The sequence below is a fragment of the Ambystoma mexicanum genome, chromosome 5p, assembly GCF_040938575.1.
Source record: "Ambystoma mexicanum isolate Mex_15411 chromosome 5p, UKY_AmexF1_1, whole genome shotgun sequence".
Classification (NCBI taxonomy): domain Eukaryota; kingdom Metazoa; phylum Chordata; class Amphibia; order Caudata; family Ambystomatidae; genus Ambystoma; species Ambystoma mexicanum.
Genome location: NC_090930.1, coordinates 940,675,099 through 940,697,743, shown reverse-complemented (window position 1 = coordinate 940,697,743; position 22,645 = coordinate 940,675,099). Strand labels below are relative to the sequence as shown.

The following is a 22,645-nucleotide window of genomic DNA, read 5'->3' as shown; positions in this document are numbered from 1 at the left end:
TGCTTAAGATGGCCCCCATGTTAGAGGGGAGCGTTTAACTCGCAGAACTTCAGGCAGCACTATGTTGCTCGACCCTGTGTGCTGTTGAAAACCCCCCATTTCTAATGATGTTCACCCCACGCTTTCTTCTGTTCCCTCTGTTTACGTTTTTATGTAATACTCAATACTGTGTTCCTCCTCCTTCTAAGAGCTCTAAAAAAACATTAAAAAGCAACATAACCCGCAGAATGGAGGCATTATAAAAAGCTGTTAGCATGCTCATCTTGCGGGAAAATGCATACAAATTTAGCATCAATATCTCCATGCAAAGACTCGTTAAGTGCGCCTGCTGTCCCCCCTCCCCCATAGTAATTGAGCCATGGGCTTGGATGCAGTTCAAATGCAGTTCTAGGACATTTTTGCCATGATGGCATATTTGATGTATCTCATGGACTATATTGGTAAGAGAGAGTGTGATTTGGTATTTGTTATGCATTTAAGCATTTCTTTAAGATGGAAGTGAGAGAGACATTTGGTTAGACGCCTTCTTCCACGTTTAATACAGTCTACTCGCAGGTTTCCTGAAGAAGTCAAGAGCCTGGTGCCTTATTGATGATGCTGTTGTCTTGGACTTTATGGTTTCCTTTATCTCATCGGGTCTGCCACTACATCACAACTCCACTGCTCAAACAATCATGTGGCAGATTGGGAATCTACTGGCCCTGAATATCTTGAGAGGCAGTCCCTGGAGCCACGGAAGTTAGAGACCACGTATTTTGGGGGTTCGTGATTTACCTTTCCAGACTTGGTCTGGCTAGTGAGCCTGATGATTATCTTGATATTAAGGTGATAGGTTTCTTTGAGGTGATTTATGGGCTTGTGGGTGGTTTGTACTGGCCATACCAAGGGTGGGATTCCAGAGGGAGGATTTGGGGACCATCACCTCATCACTTCCCCCAACTTCTGCTACACCCCTCCCATCTGCACCCTACCCCCTTTCTCGACATCTTTACCTGCTGTAGTGCAGGGCTTAATGTCAACAAAGGTCATAGGCACAGCCTCAAAGGGCCAGACATCACTGAATACGGCTGGACAACGAGATGAAATAAGGCCAGTAACTTCTAATGGGTAATTTGCCTATGGCACCACAGTTGAGCATGGTTACGCAGGAGCACTCTGCAGGGCATTGGTATTTGGGAGTTTATTGACAATTGCAACTTTCTGTTGTTAAAGTAGCTCATCGCCCCCACAGGCCCCGTCACTAGGACATTGGTGGACCTTGCACCAGTTCGGCTAGAGTCACACCACTCACCGACAGGCTCAACCTCCCTATGCCAAGCATGTGCACATAACCCTGCACATGTCCACATGCTAGTCTGTTACTCACCACTCCGAAGTAGGCCCAAGATGTGGAGGAGTGCCCTTGGAGATGATGGTGGAACAAGAACCGATATTCAGCCTTCCATCCCAGCTCCCCTGAGTACAAGACTCAGGCTTCCTCAAAGAGGGGCTCTTTTCTACAATGTACCTCTCTGCTGTTTCAGTTAGGACAGACAGAGGTGTCAATTGAATAAAAGAGCGGGGAGAACACACACCGCCAATACCAATGCTGCAAAGGAATACAAAGATATTAGACAGTGTTGAAATTAAACCAAGTAATCAGAACAGTTGTAATGTACGGGAAACTACCTAGACAAGTATTGGAGTGGAGCTTCCCGGGGGTGGATCTACAAAAAATATTAATAAACACAATGAGTGGGAATAGTCTAAAGCGACTTCCTAAAGTATCAATCCACCTAAATATCGAACCAATAACAACTAACCTGAATAAGGAGATCTTAAGGAAAGTAGTCCATAAAACAGGAGACAACGAAAGGAGAAAATAACAAACAGGAATGTTAGTATAGGGAAGTAGCCCCGAACGGCACGAGGGTCGCACTAGTGCCAGGTTGTTGCAGTTTCAGCAGAGCGTTTATATGCACTTAAAGACAAGTTCACAATATAGTCACTCGATGTCCCAGAATCCAACACAAGAGAAATATCCAAACAAGGTCGTGGAGAGAAATAATAGCAGAGAGGATTTTGGACACACACGCATCCAGAGTAGCGAAGAAAGTTCCAAATTGTTGATAACAAGTCCTCTGCGAGGAAGGTTTTGAGGTTCTGCGTCCAGGAGCGGCAAACTGGAATGTAGTACCGCAAGAGACAGCGGGAAACCGAATCCAATAACGTTCCGAGTCAAAAGCCAGACGAGCACGACAGGAATCAAGGGGGAGGCAAACCAATCCAGAAGTCAGGCAAGGGTCAAAACCAGAAGTCAGGCAAGGGTCAAAACCAGGAAAGCAGATAAGGAATTCGTGTGAAGGAGACACGAAGTAGTACGGACGTAACCGCTGTAGCTTGTAACGCTAATCAGCAGCAACAAGCCCCTTACAAAATGGTGGTTTTATAGCCATATGGGGGCGTGTCTTGCCGTACTTCTTCCTCATACAGAACGCGTCAGCTGTCACGGAGTCTGCCGTAGTTTGTACAAGCGCCATGGCAAACGGTATCTGGTCCACAGAGGAGCTTGTAAAGAAGTCGTATTCTGCAGTGAGGATCGCAGGGAAGCCCGAAGTGTAACATAGTGTCACACCACTCACTGGTAGGCTCATCCTCCCCATGCCAAGCACACACAAATAACCCCGCATATGTCCTATACCTACAGCCAAGAAGAAGGCTGAGGACAAAATCTGTCTTCACTGGTTGATGTTTCCACATTTCTGCCCAAATCTTACAACAGATTTTCCAACAGATCTGCAAAGCTCCCAAAATGATGAGCAGTGGGATCACAGGAATAACAAGCTAAGCCAGGGACTGCTGTTCCCCTGCCATGCAGGCGCTGGGTCCTAAACTTTCATGCAAGACTGCTGCACTTTGTTATAGTCAGGGAGCCAGCCGCTCCATCTTGGGGAGAAAGAGTTTGAGGTCAGGGCCCAACACTAATTGCAATCTGCACACCACATCAGCATGGGGTGATTTATCTGTGACGCTAGCAGGGTAGCACACCAGGCTGAAGTTACTCAAGCTACCTCATGTAGAGGACGTTTTGCCAGCACTCCCTGCTGACCTTCTGGTAAGGATTCTTTATTTTGGCATCACACACATTATATTCTCTATAAATAACTCGACTCGCTGCCTCTTTTCTTTGTGTCAGTCAATGAGCTCATTATTTTTGCCTCAGTCTGAGTTCGAGGTTTGACTGCTAGAGTGATAATGAGTGCTCTTACAATACACACCTATTGTATCCCTAATGTGTGTTAACACTGTATTTTTATTTTTAAACTTTATTTATGAAACAGTGAAAGACATCCAGTTCAGTAAATTGAGAAATATCATGCAACATTCTGCCATTCTGCGACGATACATATACATTTCCGGTTAATAGCAATTTATATTCAAAGGTAATACAGATTTGGTTAAAACACTGTATTATTTACTGTTCATTTCGTTATAAATGTGATTGAGAGCATTCTCTGGCTCAAGGTCTCCAATCGCAAATGATGTTTGGTTTCCATTAGTCAATTTCAATCCATTAATAAGCGCTCGAATTTTACTGAATGCTTGCTTATGTGTTTTTTATCTTTAAAACTTAGTAGTGGAATGGGCACACATCAAAAACATGGCAACAAATATGTTACTGCTTTTACTATTCAGAAAAGTTATGATTGCATTAAAATCCACGTAGTTCATGTTATAGTCAAGCAATTGGATATGTTGGGGTGAGCAGGGAGCGAGCCTCCGAGTTCACCATTAAAATGATGCAATAACGTCAATAGACTTTATTTGTGGCACATGAAGACTTTGCTAGTAGTGCTTGGAATTCCTTGGGATTTCCTTCTTGGTCAGTTTGGTATGGTCTGCTTGCAAATTGCCTCTGCTGTGTTCTGTCTTTGTTCCACAGCAAAATAAAGTTACTGCTATATTTCAAGGAAGCTGCTGTTTTCCCTAACCCTCTGCGAGCACTTGACCAGATGAGTCTTATTTGTTTGTATAGAATTCCAAATCTGCATTACCTATATTTGATATGCCAGGTGTTTATCTGCTAGATTTCCTTTGTGGTAATTCACTTTTTTCCTTTTTTATGAGTTCCATGATGTGTCGTACGTGTGACCAGCATTTCTAGATCTCCTGTTTAGTTGCCAGTGTATTTTACTCGCACAGTCTGTTTTCTGTTTCCATTTGATGCAGTCATTTAGTTTCTAGTTTTTCCCATTTTGGACTCTAGCCTTCCTGAGGGAGGATGATTAACTCAGCATTTCCCCTGTGACATCCCTTTAACAGATTGCGTCCAACCAGACATCCTTTGTAGCGACTGTTTGTAAGCACAGATTTAATATTGCATTTCTTAATATCCTGCCATGCTCCTTGTAATCATGGCCTTCCTACGCCATAGCCTTAGGTTTATGCCCCATGGGGAATAATCCGAGTGCCCTCTGTGTTCAATCTCCCAGGCTCTGTATTGTGTGGCCATAAAATCTGTTCTTGCTAAAAAATAATCCATTCTAGGATAGCATTTGCATAACTTTGAGAACATTGTAAAGTCTGATTTGCATGCATGGAAACTAGAGTGTTGCTACTTTTGCTGCTTGGTAATTTATGGGAAATACAAACTCATTGTTTGTGAAAGATAAAAGGTCCAATGATGAGACATGTCATGTGCCTGCGAATGTAGTCCTCCAGTACAGTAGTCATTCATACATTCACATCAGGCCAGCTTTTTCCCCCTCAAGGTTTAAGTACTATGGTATTTGCCACATGCTGGGAGATAATAGGACGAGGAACCTGTGGGGGCAGGGTCTTTGTTGCCCTGCACTGATTGCTTAGGGGTTAGGCTGCCTCTGCAGTGCATGAGCTCGAACATGGCTCTTTACATGCAAAACATTTTTTACATGCACGTTTATTTATACGTATTTTAAGTTTCTGTGAGTAGCCTGCAGCTCCTTGGACCTCAGAAATGGTTATTTAGAACGAACGTGTTTTATAAATGATGATGTATTCGCACCGAGGACGAGCGCACAGTCGATCAGGTGGCTGAAACAGCAGATGGGAATACACATTGTCCCGTCTGCTGTTTCCAGCCACCCGAGCCCCTCCCGCAGATGGTGTCGTCTTTTTTTTTAATGGGGAGGCAACAGGGAGCCTGCCTCTTCCTGTTGCCTCCACACCCGTCAAAACAAACCCATTCCCCAACTTCTCCTCCCTTCCCCATTTACCTGCTGGACCGGAACTTTGTGCTGGTTCTGGCGCTCCTCCAACTCCCGGACGCCACCATTGAAATGGAAAAGAGACTTAGTCTGCCTGCTGGGGCGTGATTGCTAGATTCACAGCCGGGCAAGGGCGATCAGCTAATCAGGTGGCTGGAACAGCAGGCGAGAAACCACTTTGCGCCACCCAATTTTTCCAACCACCTCAGGCAGTTCCACAGGTGGTACCATCTTTATGCGGGGAGGCAACAGGGAGCCTGTCCCTGTTGCCTCCCTCTCCCCCCGCATCCCCGACCCAAAATAAACCAAACCTCTTGGGGCGTGATGCTACATTCTTCCTATCTTGTCAACATACAGCTTCCGGGTATTGCACAAAACGTTATGTCACAATATGGGGCACCACACTTCTTTTGCCAACATCGGCCCCACACACCCATGGTCTAGCCCTGTCCACAGGACTAGCTTGTTTAGGGCCTGTCACCTAAGTGCGCCCTAAGCAGCCATGTGTGAAAGAGGGGCAAGGACCGATTATCCACATCCACTCATAAAGATACGCAATACACCAGTAACAATGGAACACGTCTGTCTTTATTCAACTAGACACAGAAACTGCCTGTTTACCACACACCCACCCCCATTACACCAACATCACTTGCCTGGGGAATTGGCCGCAACAGCGGCCTTCCCACATAACGATGTGGAGAGACTGACACCATGCATACCTGTCAACCCTTAGAAATGAAAATACGGGTGAAACAAGAAGATTTTAGTTTTGCGTGTGTACTCTTCATTGCCACCCAGTACTGGATTAAACCCTGTGGAGGCCCCTAGGCAGTCGCAATGTCAGGGACCCCCCTTGCAAATTATTTTCCAATATGTTTTTATTGTTGTGTACCGCTTGAAACGTTGTTGTGGGGCCCCTAAAAGGAATGGGGCCCATAGGCTGGTGACTAATTGGCCTAATGGATAATCTGGCACTGTTGCAACCTATTGTCTCTGAAGGGGAATGGCGGGTGAGGGACCTGGCTTTACACTGGATGCTGCCTACCAGCCAAAGCAGATTTGCTGACAGGTATGCCAATGTTGATGGCAGTAAGGAGACGACAGCATACTCTCTTACCCCTCCACTCCTGCAGGTACTGTGAGCCAGTGTACGCAATGGGTACAATACTTACATATGAATAAATAGACCTGAGTCTTGAGTGGGTTGGTCACACACTGCATTTCTCACAGTGTCCACTGTAATGTGTGACCGCCATTTTAGAATCGCTCTTTGAGTTTGATCCTCTATTATTGGTGGTTTGATTTTTTTGAATTTCTTTACTACCTGACCCTTCTCTTTGAAGTCACGCATTTCCTTTTCCATGAGCTCAATATTCATGTGGAAGAATAGGTGAAAAGGTAATTATTTTATAAACTTTGGACTTGAACTTGGGAACATCTGAGGGAGCTTTGAAACATAAATATCCAAGAAATTGTTTCTTGTTCCCCACTCTTAGATAGCACTCCAAATTATAGTAGCTCACCCTTTTCACTGTTTCCCCCTCCCCAGGAGCAAGTTCATTGCCAGGCACTTGGTCCGGTTGATTGGCTCCTTAATTCTGGATCGACTTGGCACTGCAATTTGCAAATTGCTTACTGGTCACACAGGATTTTCTGTGAATCACTATGTGAATGCAATTTGTTTTGCATATGCGGTTTGCCCCTTGTCTACAAAACCCTTTATGATTTGGGCCCAGAACATTGACAGAATTATTAAGGAATGGGAAAAAAAGTGGTTCATGGCTACCCTGTCATTCTGATTTTCAGAAAATTAGATTCTCTATGCTCTTTGCGGTTTGGACAAGTGCAGGTTTATTTAACCATTAATTGTGGACTCATAGTCCTAGTAGTGGGAGGCCGACACATGTTAGGACCTCATGGGTCTTTATCAAGACTGAAGTCATTTTAAGAATTACACACATATCCATATCAAGCACAGTCCAGCCCGCTCAATAGAAACAGCCAACTTCCTTGGCCACCGCCAACATAACACCACGGGATCACCCTTTCTCACAACCAGCAGGCTTTATGCCAACAAACCATGGTTTATGCATAGAAGTGCTTGCCTCACAACTCCGAACAAACAGAGTCACTACCACGCCCCTCACCCAACCAACATGATCATCAGGCACTCGGGTACACAGGGTAACACGGGAAACTCCCAATTTATCTTCACCCGCCACTTGGACTTAGATCGACTCAGAAACTGCTCAAAACACAGTTCAGCCCGCCCAACATTATCACGCCAAATTGCTCTGGCCACCAACACGTAACACTGCGGCTTCACCCTCTCAACACGAGCAGGCTTTATGCCAAGATACCGAAATTATGCACAGAGGCGCTAGCTTGACAACTTCAAAGAAACGGGGTAGTGTTCACGCACACGACCCATGATAGCTGGGACACCACCGCACGAACATGCCCCCATGCACAACAACAGGCACCCATCCCTGATGGAGACCTGAAATTCATCATATCAGGCACAACTGCCAGGGTCACACTACTGAATTCATTTACCATGCACAGAATTCATTTACCATGCACACACACGATTGCTAACAGTAGACCAATGCGAAGACAGCAGAAATGCTACCTCTATACGCTCGGTTTTAATAATAGGCACTAGCACCTCACGCACACTTTATCACATGTTAATCCACCATGGTTGAAGTCTAAATCAAATCCAGTAATAGTGCCAATGAATCACTATTAGGACCACAGGGACCAATGTTGTGAACACACAGGACCCGCACAGACCACATCCTGGACCCCACCCGGGGCCAGACCCAACCATACCGCTAGGTAAGATGATTCATACACATACTGGACGATACCGTACCAAAATGTACCTACTTCAACAATCTAACACATACCTGTTCTTCCCTTCCTTCACCCTCCCTTTTTTCCTCTATTTCTCCACCGCTGGCAATGTCTGATGTATATATTATTACAATCTATATATAAAGCATGTACTATAATATCACTTTGCACTTAATACTCGCAATGTATATAATTAAACTATGGCATACACAATGTATGCATTCAATTGGACACAAAACCACGGTCTCACACACTGCAGTACTTGTCACCTTGCACACATGTCACTAATTTCAAAACAAACTGCTGGATAGGTGTGTCATTTTTAATATGACTTCAGCCTTGATAAAGACCTATGAGGTAGAAACACATGTCGGCTGACCACTACTAGGACTATGAGTCCATACTTAATGGAGAAATAAACCTGCACTTGCCAAAACCACAAAGAGCGCGGAGAATCTAATTTTCCGAAAATCAGAATTGCAAGGTAGCCAGGAACCCCCTTTTTCCTAATCACACAAGGAAGTCTGGCCCTGTTTGCCCCTGTTCGCCACGGAGAGCGCCTAAGCCGCTCCACCTCACATCCCTGGTGAGCATTATCTTTTGGTACACCGTACCCCACCAACCTCTGTCCTTCTGACCTGCGTCTATACCATATCGCGATCTGCGCTGGGAATGTAGGGTTCGCGCCCTCGCGTTCATCTCATCCCACTGACTACATACCACCTTGAAATCTCTATTCATGCCCGCGGTGTACTGCACCTGATCATCCACCCCAAAGAACTTTGACTATCCTTATACGAATGCATCACTGTGTCACCAACTGTGCAACCTCTTTCTTTGTCATTACATTGCATAGCCTCTCTGTCTCATTGTGCCCACATGCACCTTTAAAATATCATTATCAACTGAATTCGGCTATCTCAACGTAACACAGCACATTGTGTCACTAGCATTGTATGACTTATGGCCTTACTGGTGCTGCCATCTCTGTTCAGAGTACCAATACTGTTATGCCGTACCTGCATAGTGTGTCACCAGTTTCTCTAGCACTGCCTTAAATTGTACGTGTTTACTGCATCAACTCTCTCTGCTCACAGTACTAACATTACCCTCATGTCTTCCTGTACCTGTATCCTGCATCTATCGATTGCCTAAGTTGTGTAAATTCGTCATTTTTAGCCTGCTTTTCATTGTATGCATCGAGCGTGCCTCTACGGCATTTCAGACTTGCTTAACGTTCCATATTAATTTGGTTAGCGTGCCGCTGTGGCCCACTCTGTTGCCTCCCAGACTGCCCGCATGGCACTCGGCGCTCGTGGGCACATTGTATAAATAAATATCTACCACATATTATAGCACGCAGCATCAGCCCATCTTGATCCTAGCTCTCTGAACTTGCCTAGTTAAGTGACATATATATATATATATATATATATATATATATATATGTCAATCCCAGCCCAGAGTGCTTTACTAAACCCGCACTGCGCATAGTCCCTGCGCTTGTCAGCAACAGCCTGCATCCCATCTATATTACCTTCTGCAGACCGCATGGCCTCTCTACGCAGAGTACTACTCGCCATGGCCACTATCTTACCTTTGGTCCATTCCAGTGCACCATCAAACTTCCTAACATACATACACATCATACACCTCCCTACACAGCCCTCCACAACAACTTGCACCATCAGCCCCACAGAATGGGTCCTACACTTCGCCTCTCCACCTACACCTTTGATCCCATGCCCAGTAAATTTAAGAAATGAAAGACTAGGGTCCGGCACTCAGAACACCAAGCCCATCACCAAATCTCTTGTCTAGCCTAATTTGAACAATTCTACCTTTACCCAGGTGGCCGTCTCTCCTGTAGTGGACATGGCCCCTAACAAAAACCCTAGGCCTCCGGCACCAACAACAGAAAGCTCCAGTTCAAGCTTGGTAGCTCATGTACTTGATATTGCAGACCTTATCACCTCGAACCACCTAGACTTCCTTGCCAATACGGAAACCTGCCTTCACCAGACAGCAGGTTGAGCCCTTTCCTTAGCGCTCCCAGAGGGCTAAACCATCATTTGCTTGGATAGAGACACTAGCAAAGGGTGGGGGCGGGGGGTGTAGCCTTCATTGCCAAAACTCTCCTTGGCCTCAGAGCAGCCCCCATGTCGGCTTCCCGTCCGCAAAACTCCTTTCAGCTAAACTACCTATCTCAGCATCCCAAACTATCTTACTTCACTTAATTTATCGGCCTCCGGGTCATATCGCCTCCTTTGAGGAAGACATTACATATCTATTGACTCAAAACACCAAACCAGGCCCTCAAATAAATTATATTGCTGGGAGACTTTAATCTAGGATTCCATGACTCGAACGACCCGAACGCCACCGCTGTTGAAAACTCCACCTCACAGCTGGGCTTCAAACATTGCATCTTTCAGCCTATGCACAAAAAGGGCAGAACTCTTGTTTGGTTGGCCGATTTCAATTGTACAACTACAATCCTCCATAATGAGCCCAGTGCTTGGTCAGACCATCACTGTATCTCCTTCTGCATACAGGAGAGCGCTCGCCCGAATGCCAGTCCCACCGTCGCCCCACAAATACTATCGAGAAACAACCGGAACATAACACTAGAGAACCTACGCCCCTTGCTCCACCCCATCCTTGAGTTACCCAACAATTCAAATCTGGACCCATCTAAATTGGTTGACCTATATAATGGCGCCTTAGAACAAGCCTTAAAGACGATTGCACCGGTCAAACTCAGAAAAGCTGACCTGGTAGCGCACCTCAATAAATGGTTCACCTCCAACTTAAAATCTCTCTGCAATGCCAAAAGAGCTGCTGAAGCTGTTTGGAGAAAATCACCATCCACTCCCAATAAAGTAGTGTTTGCATCTGCCGCTGCCTCTTATAAGACTGCCATTCTCAACACCAAGAAGGAGACCTTCAATCACAGAATTCTAAACACAAAGTCACGCACGAAAGAGCTCTTCACTATTCTAAGGGAACTGGAGTCCCCAGCACCACCGACAGCAGCCTGCGTTAAAGATACAGCATGGTGTGCCGATATACAGAAGGCTCTATCTGACAAAATAGCTCTGCTATGGGCCAAAATAGAGACTAAAAAGATCAACCTGGCCTCTAGCATTAGCACCAAAACGGTACCCGACTCTCATTCCCTGCCTTGCCACCCTTTCTCCTTTTCTGCAGTCACCCTGACAGAAGTGGAAAATATCATCCGTGGACTAAAACCATTAAGATTCCAGGGAGATATCTGACCAGCATCAGTTATTAAGGAAGGAGCTAAAGACCTATCCCCATTCAATGCTGCCTTGATCAATACCTCCTTCAACAATAGTTGAGTTCCTAACAACCTCAAGGAGGCTTGGGTTATGCCGTACCTTAAAAAACCCAATCTAGATCCCAACATACCGACCAACTACAGACCCATCACAACAGTTCCCTTCCTCTTAAAAATTCTGGATACAACAGCCTATCAGCAAATCCAGAAACATTTGGAGGATAATAACCTTGTAGGCTTACACCAATCTGGTTTCAGATCGAGGCATGGTACTGAAACGGCCCCTTTGGATCTAACAATCCAAATGGATGAAGCCAAAGACAAAGGCAACTTGGCCATCCTTCTGTTATTGGACCTCTACGCAACGTTCGATCTAGTTGACCACTAGATCCTCACCGAACACCTGACTTCAGCCGCAGCATTCTCCACAGAAGCTGCTAGCTGGATCCAATCCTTTCGATCTGACCGAACAACTAGGGTCTTCGCTCTTTCAGCATCCACTCCACCAATCCCCATCCAGTGTGGAGTCCCTCAGGGCTTGTGCATCTCTCCAACGCTTTAAGTTCCTCTTTGATCATCTTGATAACCTGGGTGTCACCTACATGAATTACGCAGATGACATCAAGGTCCTCATTATGCTCACAGGATGCAATGATAATGACTCTAAACTGATAAATGAAATCTACCTTGAAATCCAGGCCTGGATGGCTGCTCACAGTCTGTGTCTAAACGACGATAAGAAGGAGCTCCTAATCATTGGTTCACAAGCACGTCTAAAGAAACTTGATGCACAGGACAATATTGACGGAAACACCATCAAAGTGGCCAAAGAGGTCAAAACCCTAGGAGTTTATCTAGACCAGAGGTCGCCAAACAGTCGATCGCGTGAAGATACCGAAAAATAAACATTTATCCTAAGTTATATTATTTAATGGTGATTTTTGCAGCCATGTTCCATGTTCAGGATCAGAACCCTAGTCACCCCAATTGCAGGCAGAGAGCTTGGCTACTGTGCCACTTGGAACTGCTTGCAACTCCACTGACAAATGCCAGTATCACGTTATGCTTCTGCAGGCCGCCTGTAGTACCACAGTTGGCCTTGTGCGCCCCCACGACAGTCTTTCTTAAGCAAGCTGCTCTTGTTTGCCAGAGATGTTGGAGGGGCTGGGGCAGGATCAGGATCATTGTGACCACGCAATGAAAATATCACAGTAGCACTGCTGCTTGCCTGGAAATGTTCAAAATAATATTTTAAGAAATGGTGCAATTTCTTTCCAAATTCCACACCGTACATTTCCACTTTAAATCACTTCCATGACACAAGTACACCCACTTTTAGTACATTAAGCAATCCATAGACACGCTGTACAGTAGAAGCCTACCAGGGTAGTTCAGCAGTTTGACAGACCGATGCTGAGATGTTATATATTCAAAACTACAGGTTGTTAATCGTATGACTTTTTGCAATGCATTATAAACAAAGTGCTATACAATGTGTTTGGCCAGGGTATGGGTGGGCTGGTTGCTTGCTTATATTCAGGGCTGAGGTGAGGATATTTCTGCCCCTGTGAAAATCAAAAGTTGGCACCCATGAACCCACAGTTTAATTTCCTAAAAACTGCTGTCAGCATAACAGAAGCATTTCTGATTAACCAGTTTGACAAGCATTTAACATTTTTTAAATATAACTTGTGCTAAAACACAGAGGGGCACACAAATAATAATGATGTGTTATTTATATAGAGCCTTAATCCAAAGCGCTTTACAGAGCACATATTTACATTCAATATCACCCAACTGAAATTGGTACGTGTATCGACCTCAGAAGGATGAAAGGTTGAGTTGGCCTTGCCGGGATTTTAACCTGCGACCTGCAGATCACGCTCAGATAGCAGCAGCGAGCGCTCAACCCACTGAGCTATTTTACCGGCAAATAACAGAGTATGTGTGGTGTCTGACAAAAAAAAACATTTCAAAGAAAACTTTTGAACGCAAGCAACATTTTTCAATTTGGAAATTTCTTTTTTTTTATTTGGAAAATAATAGTGTGCCTAGCATGTAGAAAGCCTGCATATAACGCAAAGGAAGGGGCACAATAATTACAGGATATTTGTATGGTAGTCCAGCAAATATCTGTCTTTTTGAGACAGCTACTAATAAATAATAATGCAACAAAGAGGTTTTTGAAGTTCTTAATATATTCGTGAAGGCATAGGTTATTCCATCTGTTTATAGAGGGGAAATAATCGAGCCAAAAAAATATTGGTAAAAATTCCGAGGCTTATAAATATCCCCACCCCGATATCGTCCGCTAGTAGCTCTCCACTGTTGGCATCCACTACAAGTAGCTCTAGCTAACGTAAAGGTTGGAGACCCCTGATCTAGACTCTACTCTCGCCCTCAAGAAACAAGTAAATACCATAGCCTCAACAACATCATACACCAATAAACTGATTAATGCTTCCAAGTCATACCTGTCTACAAATAGCTGCCTCACATTAGCTAAGGCCTTGAGTCTATCAAAGTTGGACTATTGTAATACGTTCTTCCTACAATCCTCAGAATGGAACCTTAACCGACTCCAAGTCCTCCAGAATAACGCCCTTAGGTCAGCTCTGAACATATCTCGCTCCAACCATATCTCAGCCATCAAGACAGGACACCCACTGGGTCTCAGTGCGTGACAGCATCTCTTTGCGTACTCTGGTCATCACACATAAATGCTTGTCTAACCCAGCCCCCAAAATATCTGGCAGACAAATTCTATAGGAACCTACTATTGGCAAGACTAAAGAAACACTTGGACTTTCACTATTTTGTCTAACATGAACCTTCACATCCCAATCATTGGATTTAATATATTAATATATGCAGTACGCGTCCTGTCCTCACGGACCTGTCGACCGATATGCAACTTTTGTCGGCTAGCCTGCTCGTTCCTTTGCTCTCTTCTGTTTATGTATGTTTGTCAACCAACCTGTAACCTGCGTTGACAAACCCACTTATCTTTGTGCCTGTTTCTTTATGTATCTGCAACATTTATGTAAGCTACAGCGCCCAGTTACATCAGGGGAGGAGCACTTTAGAAATAATAAACTAAACTAAACAAGCTTCTCCTCTAACCGAAGGCCTTGTGAAACGTGAAAAGGCATTTTAATGTTAACTTTTCTACAAATGAAAGACAGAATACAGTGACTATCCTAACAGGGGGATACATATTCTGCTGTCATTAAAATTGGAAACCCTTTAGTGACTGCACACGGAGCATGATGTACACCCTCCTATGTTCTGGCTATGTGTGGAGATAGCAAGCGGATCATTCAGACGATCCTTTTGCAAGAGCAGCACATGGGTTACCCTCCTGTTTAGTATCTCGCCAGCTCCCTTCATTATGCTTGCTTCCTCAAGTGCAGTATCCCTCAATGTGCAGATACTGCACCAATGACTTGAACATGTTATGAAAGCTTTTGTGCAGAAGGCAACCAAAAAAGGTTCATCCTTGTCATGTGTTTTGTCTTTTCAGGATACTGGTGTGGGGAAGTCTAGCATAGTATGTCGATTCGTCCAGGATCACTTTGATCACAATATCAGCCCTACCATTGGGTAAGTACTCTGCATGGCTGGAAGTCACTCACACTTACAGTGTAATTGCTCAGTTAACGTGGTGCCATTACATTTTGTTTTTGTGATTAACGTTGTGCAGAACAGGTTTCTAATTTGTGATTTTAAGATTTCCACTCCCAGTCTGCTCAAATGATCAAATGTTCATGTTTCTTCGAACTAGCCTTGGAGTGTTTTCTTTCTCTTAAGAGATTGTTTAACACAAAGCTGCATTCCTTGCATAGCTTTTAGGTTGTGTCGTTTCCGTCCTACTCGAAGAAATGTCTGCCCGTGGTACTTATTTTCATTGTCATCAGAAGGCGTCCGTGAGATTTTAAAGCTTATGCATTGTGCACGTTTGGCACATTTATTTTTGGCAGGCCTTAAAATGTATTGAAAACCTAGAGTTCTTGGAATATATGTAAATGTGCTATAGACATTTAATCATGGAAAATGCCGTAAATAAAACCAGGACTAATTTAAAAAGCATTTCATGTCCCTGTTTTTTAAACGTGGCTTTTACATTGTCAGTTGGGACAAGTGACAGCAACCGTTTTTTGTTGTCAGGAGGCGCTCCAAGATGACAACTCTTTCCTGTTTATGATATTTGCCATATTTCATTTTTGGAACCAGCTGCATTCACTTTCTTTGCCTTCTGCGTTCAGTTTATTCACTATAAAAACTCAGAGTGCTTGTACAAAGGTTACACCCCCGGCCCCCACGCTTAAGCACTATACAGAATAGCAGTGTCTGGAACTTTGCATTCACAGTTACCTGCAAGGCACCCTGCTCTGTTCCATGCAGCCATGCGTGTAATTTTAGGGGGGGGGGGGTGCAACTTTTGTGACACACTTTTTGGCCCACTCATTTGCCAGGGGCTCCTTTCATTTAGATATTATGACCCCCCCCCCCAAATATTTTTCCAATTCAAAAGGGTGGCCGCGAGTAACAAACATGCACCATGCTAATTGGTGAATCCTGACAGGACACCCTTTAATACTTGAGATTTGGAGAGGATGTATCCTCAAACAGGTAAGGGGATAAGAGTATTCTCTGCATTGGTAGATTTTTCAAATATATACCCTCTGTGACAGTAGAAGCAAGAATTGCAATGGTATATCCGTAGCAATAAAATCATACATTTCATATATTTACATTTTTTAGAGTTACTTAAGTAGACAGCAACTGAATTGGAACTCAACAGGAAACTTGAATACACGCCCTCAAAGAGAATATTGCAAATGTATATCAGGGGTGAGATAACCTTTATCATTTAACACCTATAACCAACATGATTCAAGTTAACTAACAGACATTAAATCTGACACTTAACTGTTGCACCCATAAAGGGCAACAACTTAAACCTCACTGTGCAGCGGGATAAGGAGATGAAATAACATTGGAGTCAGTGTCCGCCTCTCATATATTAAGATTCTTGGAGAGCATGCTCACATTTACAGAGGGGTGCACATAGGATCAGAGGCAGCACCATTGTTTTGTTTTTAATCACTTGGATGTGAGTGACCAACTACTCTCTGTGCACTATTTGGATGTCAAAATGTGGAACCAACTACATGTAGCACCAGGTGGTACTGGTGTTTCTATTTTGGAGAATAATACTCTATAGGAAAGCACAAATATGTAAAACTACGCTACAACACAACTTATCGTAGTAGTTTAAGATAAGATTGGAATGATATTGTTGGCTAACAATGTATATGGAATATTAATTACTGGTTACTAATATATGTTTGTATATAGTTGTTCTCTCCCTTGTATTCTTTTCTTCTTATATCCTTAACTTTGGGATTAATTGTTTTTGGTTTTGATTTTGACATGATTACGGTGTATATCCCTATTTGTTGTAAACCATGTATGCACTGTAAATGTATACTCTGTCCAATGGGTATAATGAAATCCTAATCATGTATATGTCTGGTTACTAATTGGTATGATGAAATCATACACATATTTTGGTAAAAATGAATGTGATGTAGCATTTATTAGATGAAATAATATTGGATGATATTAGATGCATGTAGCCTGGAGAACGACCAGAGGTTGAAACACGCGTCGGCTGATTAAGCGCAACCAATAAATATTCCATTCAAGTTTAACAAATGACATTATTTTTCATAACTATTTTGTGACTAGCGCATGAGACCAGCGAGTAATTCGTTTACATTTTCACTTGTTTAGAGACAAGGGAGAAGAGTCTATGCTCACCTTTGGTCTTGCAGCTGACCAATTGGTAATAATTAAACCTTATATTATATATCTTAAGACCTAAGCGTGCAAGGTTTCCAGTTATCCCACAATCTTGTATGTTATATGAATAACTAAGGTGCTTGTCAGTCGTGAGGAAATGTCCAAATGAAAGTCTGCTATCCAAAACCCTAGCCCTAACTGACCCTACCACTAATCTAACAAACTAAGGTCAGGAGAATGACTCTCTTCTCTTGTTGGTATACTGGTCTTCTTTATATAGAGCTCCTCTTAATATCCAATTTTCAGATAGTTTCTGGTCACCTTCTGTGTCAACCCTTTTAACTCTCCAGCAAGGGTTTTGGCTTTTCCCCTATCTTTGTGGACTGTCCTCCACAAGTCCTTTCTTGATCTTTTTTTGGGCCTTTGATCCAGGCTATTGTGCCTTGGGTATTGTTGAAAGTTATACTCTCCTGGAAGGGGTATCTCTTTGGGACAACAAATGTCCCCCCTTCCCAGTTGTGGTATCTCCTGTGTATCTTTTATCTTTTAGGCTTCTCTTGCCTTCATTTCATGGTATTTTCTCTCTTCCGCTGGTAGTGTTTCCCAGACTTAATGTACTTATCCCTTGGTGTGTTCGGGGTTCTCCTTCTCAGATGATTATAGTTCAAGTTCATTGGTTTTATATACAGACTTTCGTCAATTTCACTAGGATGAGTTTCTCTCAATTTTATATTCAGGCTTTCGTGAATTTTACTGGGACCGTTTTTTTCCATCCATAACGAGTCCCCTGTGGCCACCCGGTCCTCCCATTGTACCCGTTACCTCTAGCTTTATGGCAGAATGTATCTGGGACCTGCAGTCGCTCAGACAGTTCTCTTCCTTCCACTTCTTTGTCGGTGTGCTCCCGCTGGCGTCCTTTTCTCGTTCCGCTCGACGTCCCGGTATCCCTTCTGCTACCGGGACAGGTTGCTGCACTATCAACCGGGTGGTGTCAGTGAGATCGGGCAGCCCGCCCACCACGAAATTGACCATGGTCACCCCACCAACGGTACCTGGGTTCTTCTTTTCTCGGCTTCTCGCTGCCTGTACATGCTGGTTTTCCACCATCTTACTCTCACGTTCAGAGTGGATTGGAACGTTGCCGGCTCTGCGGCTCTGCTGATCACGCCTCCATCAGGTTTTACACTTACAGGGGGACTCCACAGCTGGCGTATGCATTTCTCTCATTCGCACTCATTTGGCACGTCCTTTCTCTTCAACCTCCTTGTCGCAGTTAATTGGAGGCTTTTTCTTAAAGCGACAGAGCCTTTCTCTTGATGAAAAGGACACACTTTATTCTCATATTCAGACAATGTTCTGAATGTGGTCACGCTTTGCATAGCAGATTGTCCCATGTATGCCATCACGAGGAATGGCTTAGGGAGTTCTGCAGCAGTACAGGAGTCCTTGTACTCTAAGGGGGAGTCTCTCCCAGTAATGTCCCACTTGCCCAGACACCGAGGGAGCGCCTTGAGGAGCAGGCTCATCTCGCTAGTCTCGAAGGGGGAGGCTCCCTTTAGGGACAAAGGGATGAATTAACTTGATTCATCACACTTTGCAGATTTCAATAGAATTTCTCTGCATCCGAACATGTCAGCGTGACCCTGCAATGATGGGGGGGGGGCGGTCTATGTGAGGCTGACCATGAAATCCTCATACAGAACCTGGGCCCATCACCTAATAGCTCGGGGAAGCACCCACCTCATTGGTCATCCCATTGGAGATCCCCAGAACAAGCAGGGACCTTGTCTCAATAGATGCATACAAATACAGTGGACAAAAAACATTGTTTTTAAAGTTAATGTTACTGCCTATAAAAAATGGAAGTCTATAAATGTTGGTTAGGCCTCTGTGAGAATTCAAGGCAATGAAATAAAGTAGACTCAAAACGCTAGTTCTAAATACCTTTATCTATATTAGGTCAGAACCTACTCTTGAGAGTCAATACCTATTATGCTACAACAACACATGATTCTTTCAGGGTTTACAACAGGCCCTCCTCTTGGACCTTAGATTCCTGGATTCGTGTGAGGTTACTCTTGGACTATGGGCTTCAGAATTTATGACTGGTTCCTGCTGGATCTTGGCTTCAGGGTTCACAACAGGTGCCTGCTGGAGTGTTGGGTTATAGCATTCACAACACATCTCTCTCCTAAGCCTTGGGTTACAGGATTGCAGTAGGCCTCACTCATAGGCCTAAGGTCGCAGCATTCACAGCATGTTTCTCTCTCCCAGGCCTTGGGTTCAGCATTCACAGCAGGCCTCTCTCCTAGACCTTGGGTTAGGTTTTCACAGCTGACCTCCCTCATAAGCCTTGGCTCCTCCTGCCAGGTACTGACCCATGTTATTACCTTTTCCCGGGGTTCTCTGGTATAAAGCCCTAGGATTTGGCTTTCCAGTTCCCCCAAGGAGTTGAGAGGGGCAGTGGCACCCTTCTGGAGAGCCTTCCTCCCCCAGGGCTTCCAGTGCTCAGCAGCTCGCCTCTCCTATCAACTTCTCCAGGCTCGCACTGCCTTCCTCCAGGCAGCAGTCCTTCTAGACTTCTTCTCTCCAGGAGACTCTTCTTGTAGCAATGGAGCATCAGCACGCATGTCTGCTTCCTCCGGCCCTAAGACACTGAACGAACCTTACAGCGGCTTGTAGACCAATGAGCTGTGGGGCATTTTCAAAGGCTGAGTCTGATTTACTTTGTTTCCTCTGTGCTCTTGTATTCTCTCCTGGGTTTGGCTTTTTCCTCTAACGGTCTTACTTCCCTTAATTAGGTTTTATGTTTGTTTAGGTCTTTTTCATAAAGCACCACTCATCATGGTGCTGTAGGTGCAGAAGAGAAGTCGGCATGGACAGATGAACAAACCACAGTGTGAGGGAACCGAGTTTGTAAAATTGTTACATAGTTTTGCTAATTATATAGGTTTTGAGGTATTTTATAAAATAGATCATTTGGGCATTGGATCTCGGCTCTAGAGTTAGAGAATTGTATTCATTAGCTACAAGGTAAGAGAAGGAAGGGCCACAGATATGCATTTCTGATTTCTGATTTTTAGTACTATAAGTAAGCAATTGGACAGAGATCTGAGTGCACATCTTGATGAATAGCTCTTTACACAGTTTCAAAAAACATGAGATTTGATACTATTTATGCACAGTGTATATGGATGAAAACAAAATTTTGATTTGGCCAGAAGCCAATATAATGAGGGTAAGTGGGCCGAATGAAACCTTTTTACCTTACGAAACGTGCTGTAACAAAAGCACTAATTACCTTGACTTTATGAGAGAAAGACAGATAGTGTTCAGTTTGTCGCTCTGATGTTTTTTGGAGGTAGTAGCGCTTGCACTTTCTTCCTTCTTCACAATTCTGCCTGGTTTCCGCCAAAGCATGGAATGCTCCCTCCCAGTCTACCACCCTGTTGTCTTACATGTGTTTCGTTCACTCTGCATTCAAGGTTCTCTTTTATACTGAGCACAGGGCTTTGGTGCACAGTCCACTGACCTCTGAGGCTTGCAGGTCAGTCAGGTTCTTTCCTGCTTGTGTCTTCCTCACTAAATAGAATGGGGAATGGGTCCAACTCACCACACCTTTTATTTAACATAAAATCAACGTTAACACTAAACATAACAAAATAAAAGTAATATTAAAACCGAAATAGCTGAAATCTTAACTCTTTTCTTGGATTGGTGTTAATGTGTTAGTGTCTGAGTTAATGTGTGGGTGTGTTGATGTGTTAACAGTATTTTTTTTTGTTTGTATACTGATGTTTTTTATATGCTTGTTTGTACTTTGTATGTTAATGTTAGTTGTTGTTTGGGTCAAAGTGCGGCATGAAGATATTAGCAAGAGTATAAAGTAGGTGTTATTGTGAGCAAGTGAATTTGGTGATTGTGGGTGTCAAAAGTAATTTAACAAAAGTAATGATTGTAGGTGTATGTTTTGTGATCATGTCATAAGGTGAATATTGTTTTTATTTATCCAAATCGATAATTTTGTGCATTTTTAGAATGTATTGTATGTTTATGCAGTATCTTATTTGGATGTTTGTGTAGTGTGACGAACCAGAAGAAGGAGTTGGACTAGATAGTGGGCCTCATTCCGACCCTGCCGGTCAGGAAACAACGGTGCCGGTAAGATTGCTGGCACTGCTGTTTCCAGACCCGCATATTACAGGTCTGCCTGCCAGAGCCACCGTGCCCGACAGGTCTGCCCCTGCAGGGCACAGCTGCCACAGTAGGCAGTCCCGTCACGGAAGCACCGGCACCGTTAACAACAGTGCTGGTGCTTCCATGGTGCCCACTCCATCTAGAGTCCTTTGGGTATCAGGTAATATTATCCCCACCAATAATATCGCCATATATTTGGTTGTCGGGAATGGCCATAGGCGATATTATTAGTGGGGATAATTTTTGGGGTAAATGGGAGCAGAGGTTGCGGGTGTGTCCCCCGCTCCCTTTAAAATAATATGGGGATTACAGGGGTGTCCCCCGCAGGTTTAATGGATTAATATTGCCACAAAAATATGGCCCCTTTCTTGTATGGCAATATTTTTGCGTGTATATTAACACATGGAACCATCGAATGGGACTGGGGAACAACATTTTACCGGCGCCTGACTTCCCGGCCGCCAGACTTGGAATAGCCCGGTGGCACTGGGAAGTCAGGCGCCAGTAAATATTTACGGGTCCGACGGCAACCCGCCAGTAGCAACGGCACGGTTACTGCTGACCCGTAGTGAGCCCCACTATTGTTTCATTTGTTTTTCCCTCTTTTTTTCATGTGTTTAATTCTTTTTATTATTGTTATACATATGCTAAAATACAACACATGAAATCACATTATCAGTGTTCCAATAGCAATAGGAATTTATTCTATGTTCAAGAGCAAAAAAAGAAAGAAAAAAAAACACAACACAACACTACACATAAACAAAGGAAGGTAAACACGTGGTGTAGTAAAACAGGTCACAGAGATTTCAACCTTAGCAGCTTTGTGCTGTAATGGTGAACAAAGGTCAGTCACTCTTTAACAGGATCCACAATAGGGTTATTAGCCCTTACAGGTGTGTCATGTCGCAGATCAACAGATGTGGAGGAGAATGGGGGTTCAATCTATAACCAGGGATCAAGACGCTTAAGGCGATGGTGGGTACAACACCCATCCACTCAAGGGGGTTTATCATCCGATGAACTGAGCATGGCTAACAAGAAGGCCTGCCAAACCACCACATTGTCTGTGGGGTCCCCACCTCCAGTTCTAAGTGCCTGGTGCCACGGCATCGTTTTCGCTTCGCTCTCTGCCGGTTACCAATTATATCGTGTGATCCCTGCCTTAACACAAGTAGTTCAGACCCAATGCCAGAAGGACTGCACCTGCGCGCAGAGCCAGAACATGTGAATCATATCTGCCTCAGTTATT

The 22,645-nt window shown here is 44.0% G+C and overlaps 1 protein-coding gene across 1 annotated transcript in view; it reads left to right on the top strand.

The window, feature by feature from the left end:
• Positions 1-22,645, top strand: part of RAB31 (RAB31, member RAS oncogene family) — a 629,885-nt gene that overhangs the window by 266,402 nt on the left and 340,838 nt on the right. The window contains exon 2 of the mRNA XM_069613379.1: positions 14,912-14,991. Within this exon, the coding sequence (XP_069469480.1) occupies positions 14,912-14,991 (80 nt within the window). The remainder of the gene's footprint in view (positions 1-14,911; positions 14,992-22,645) is intronic.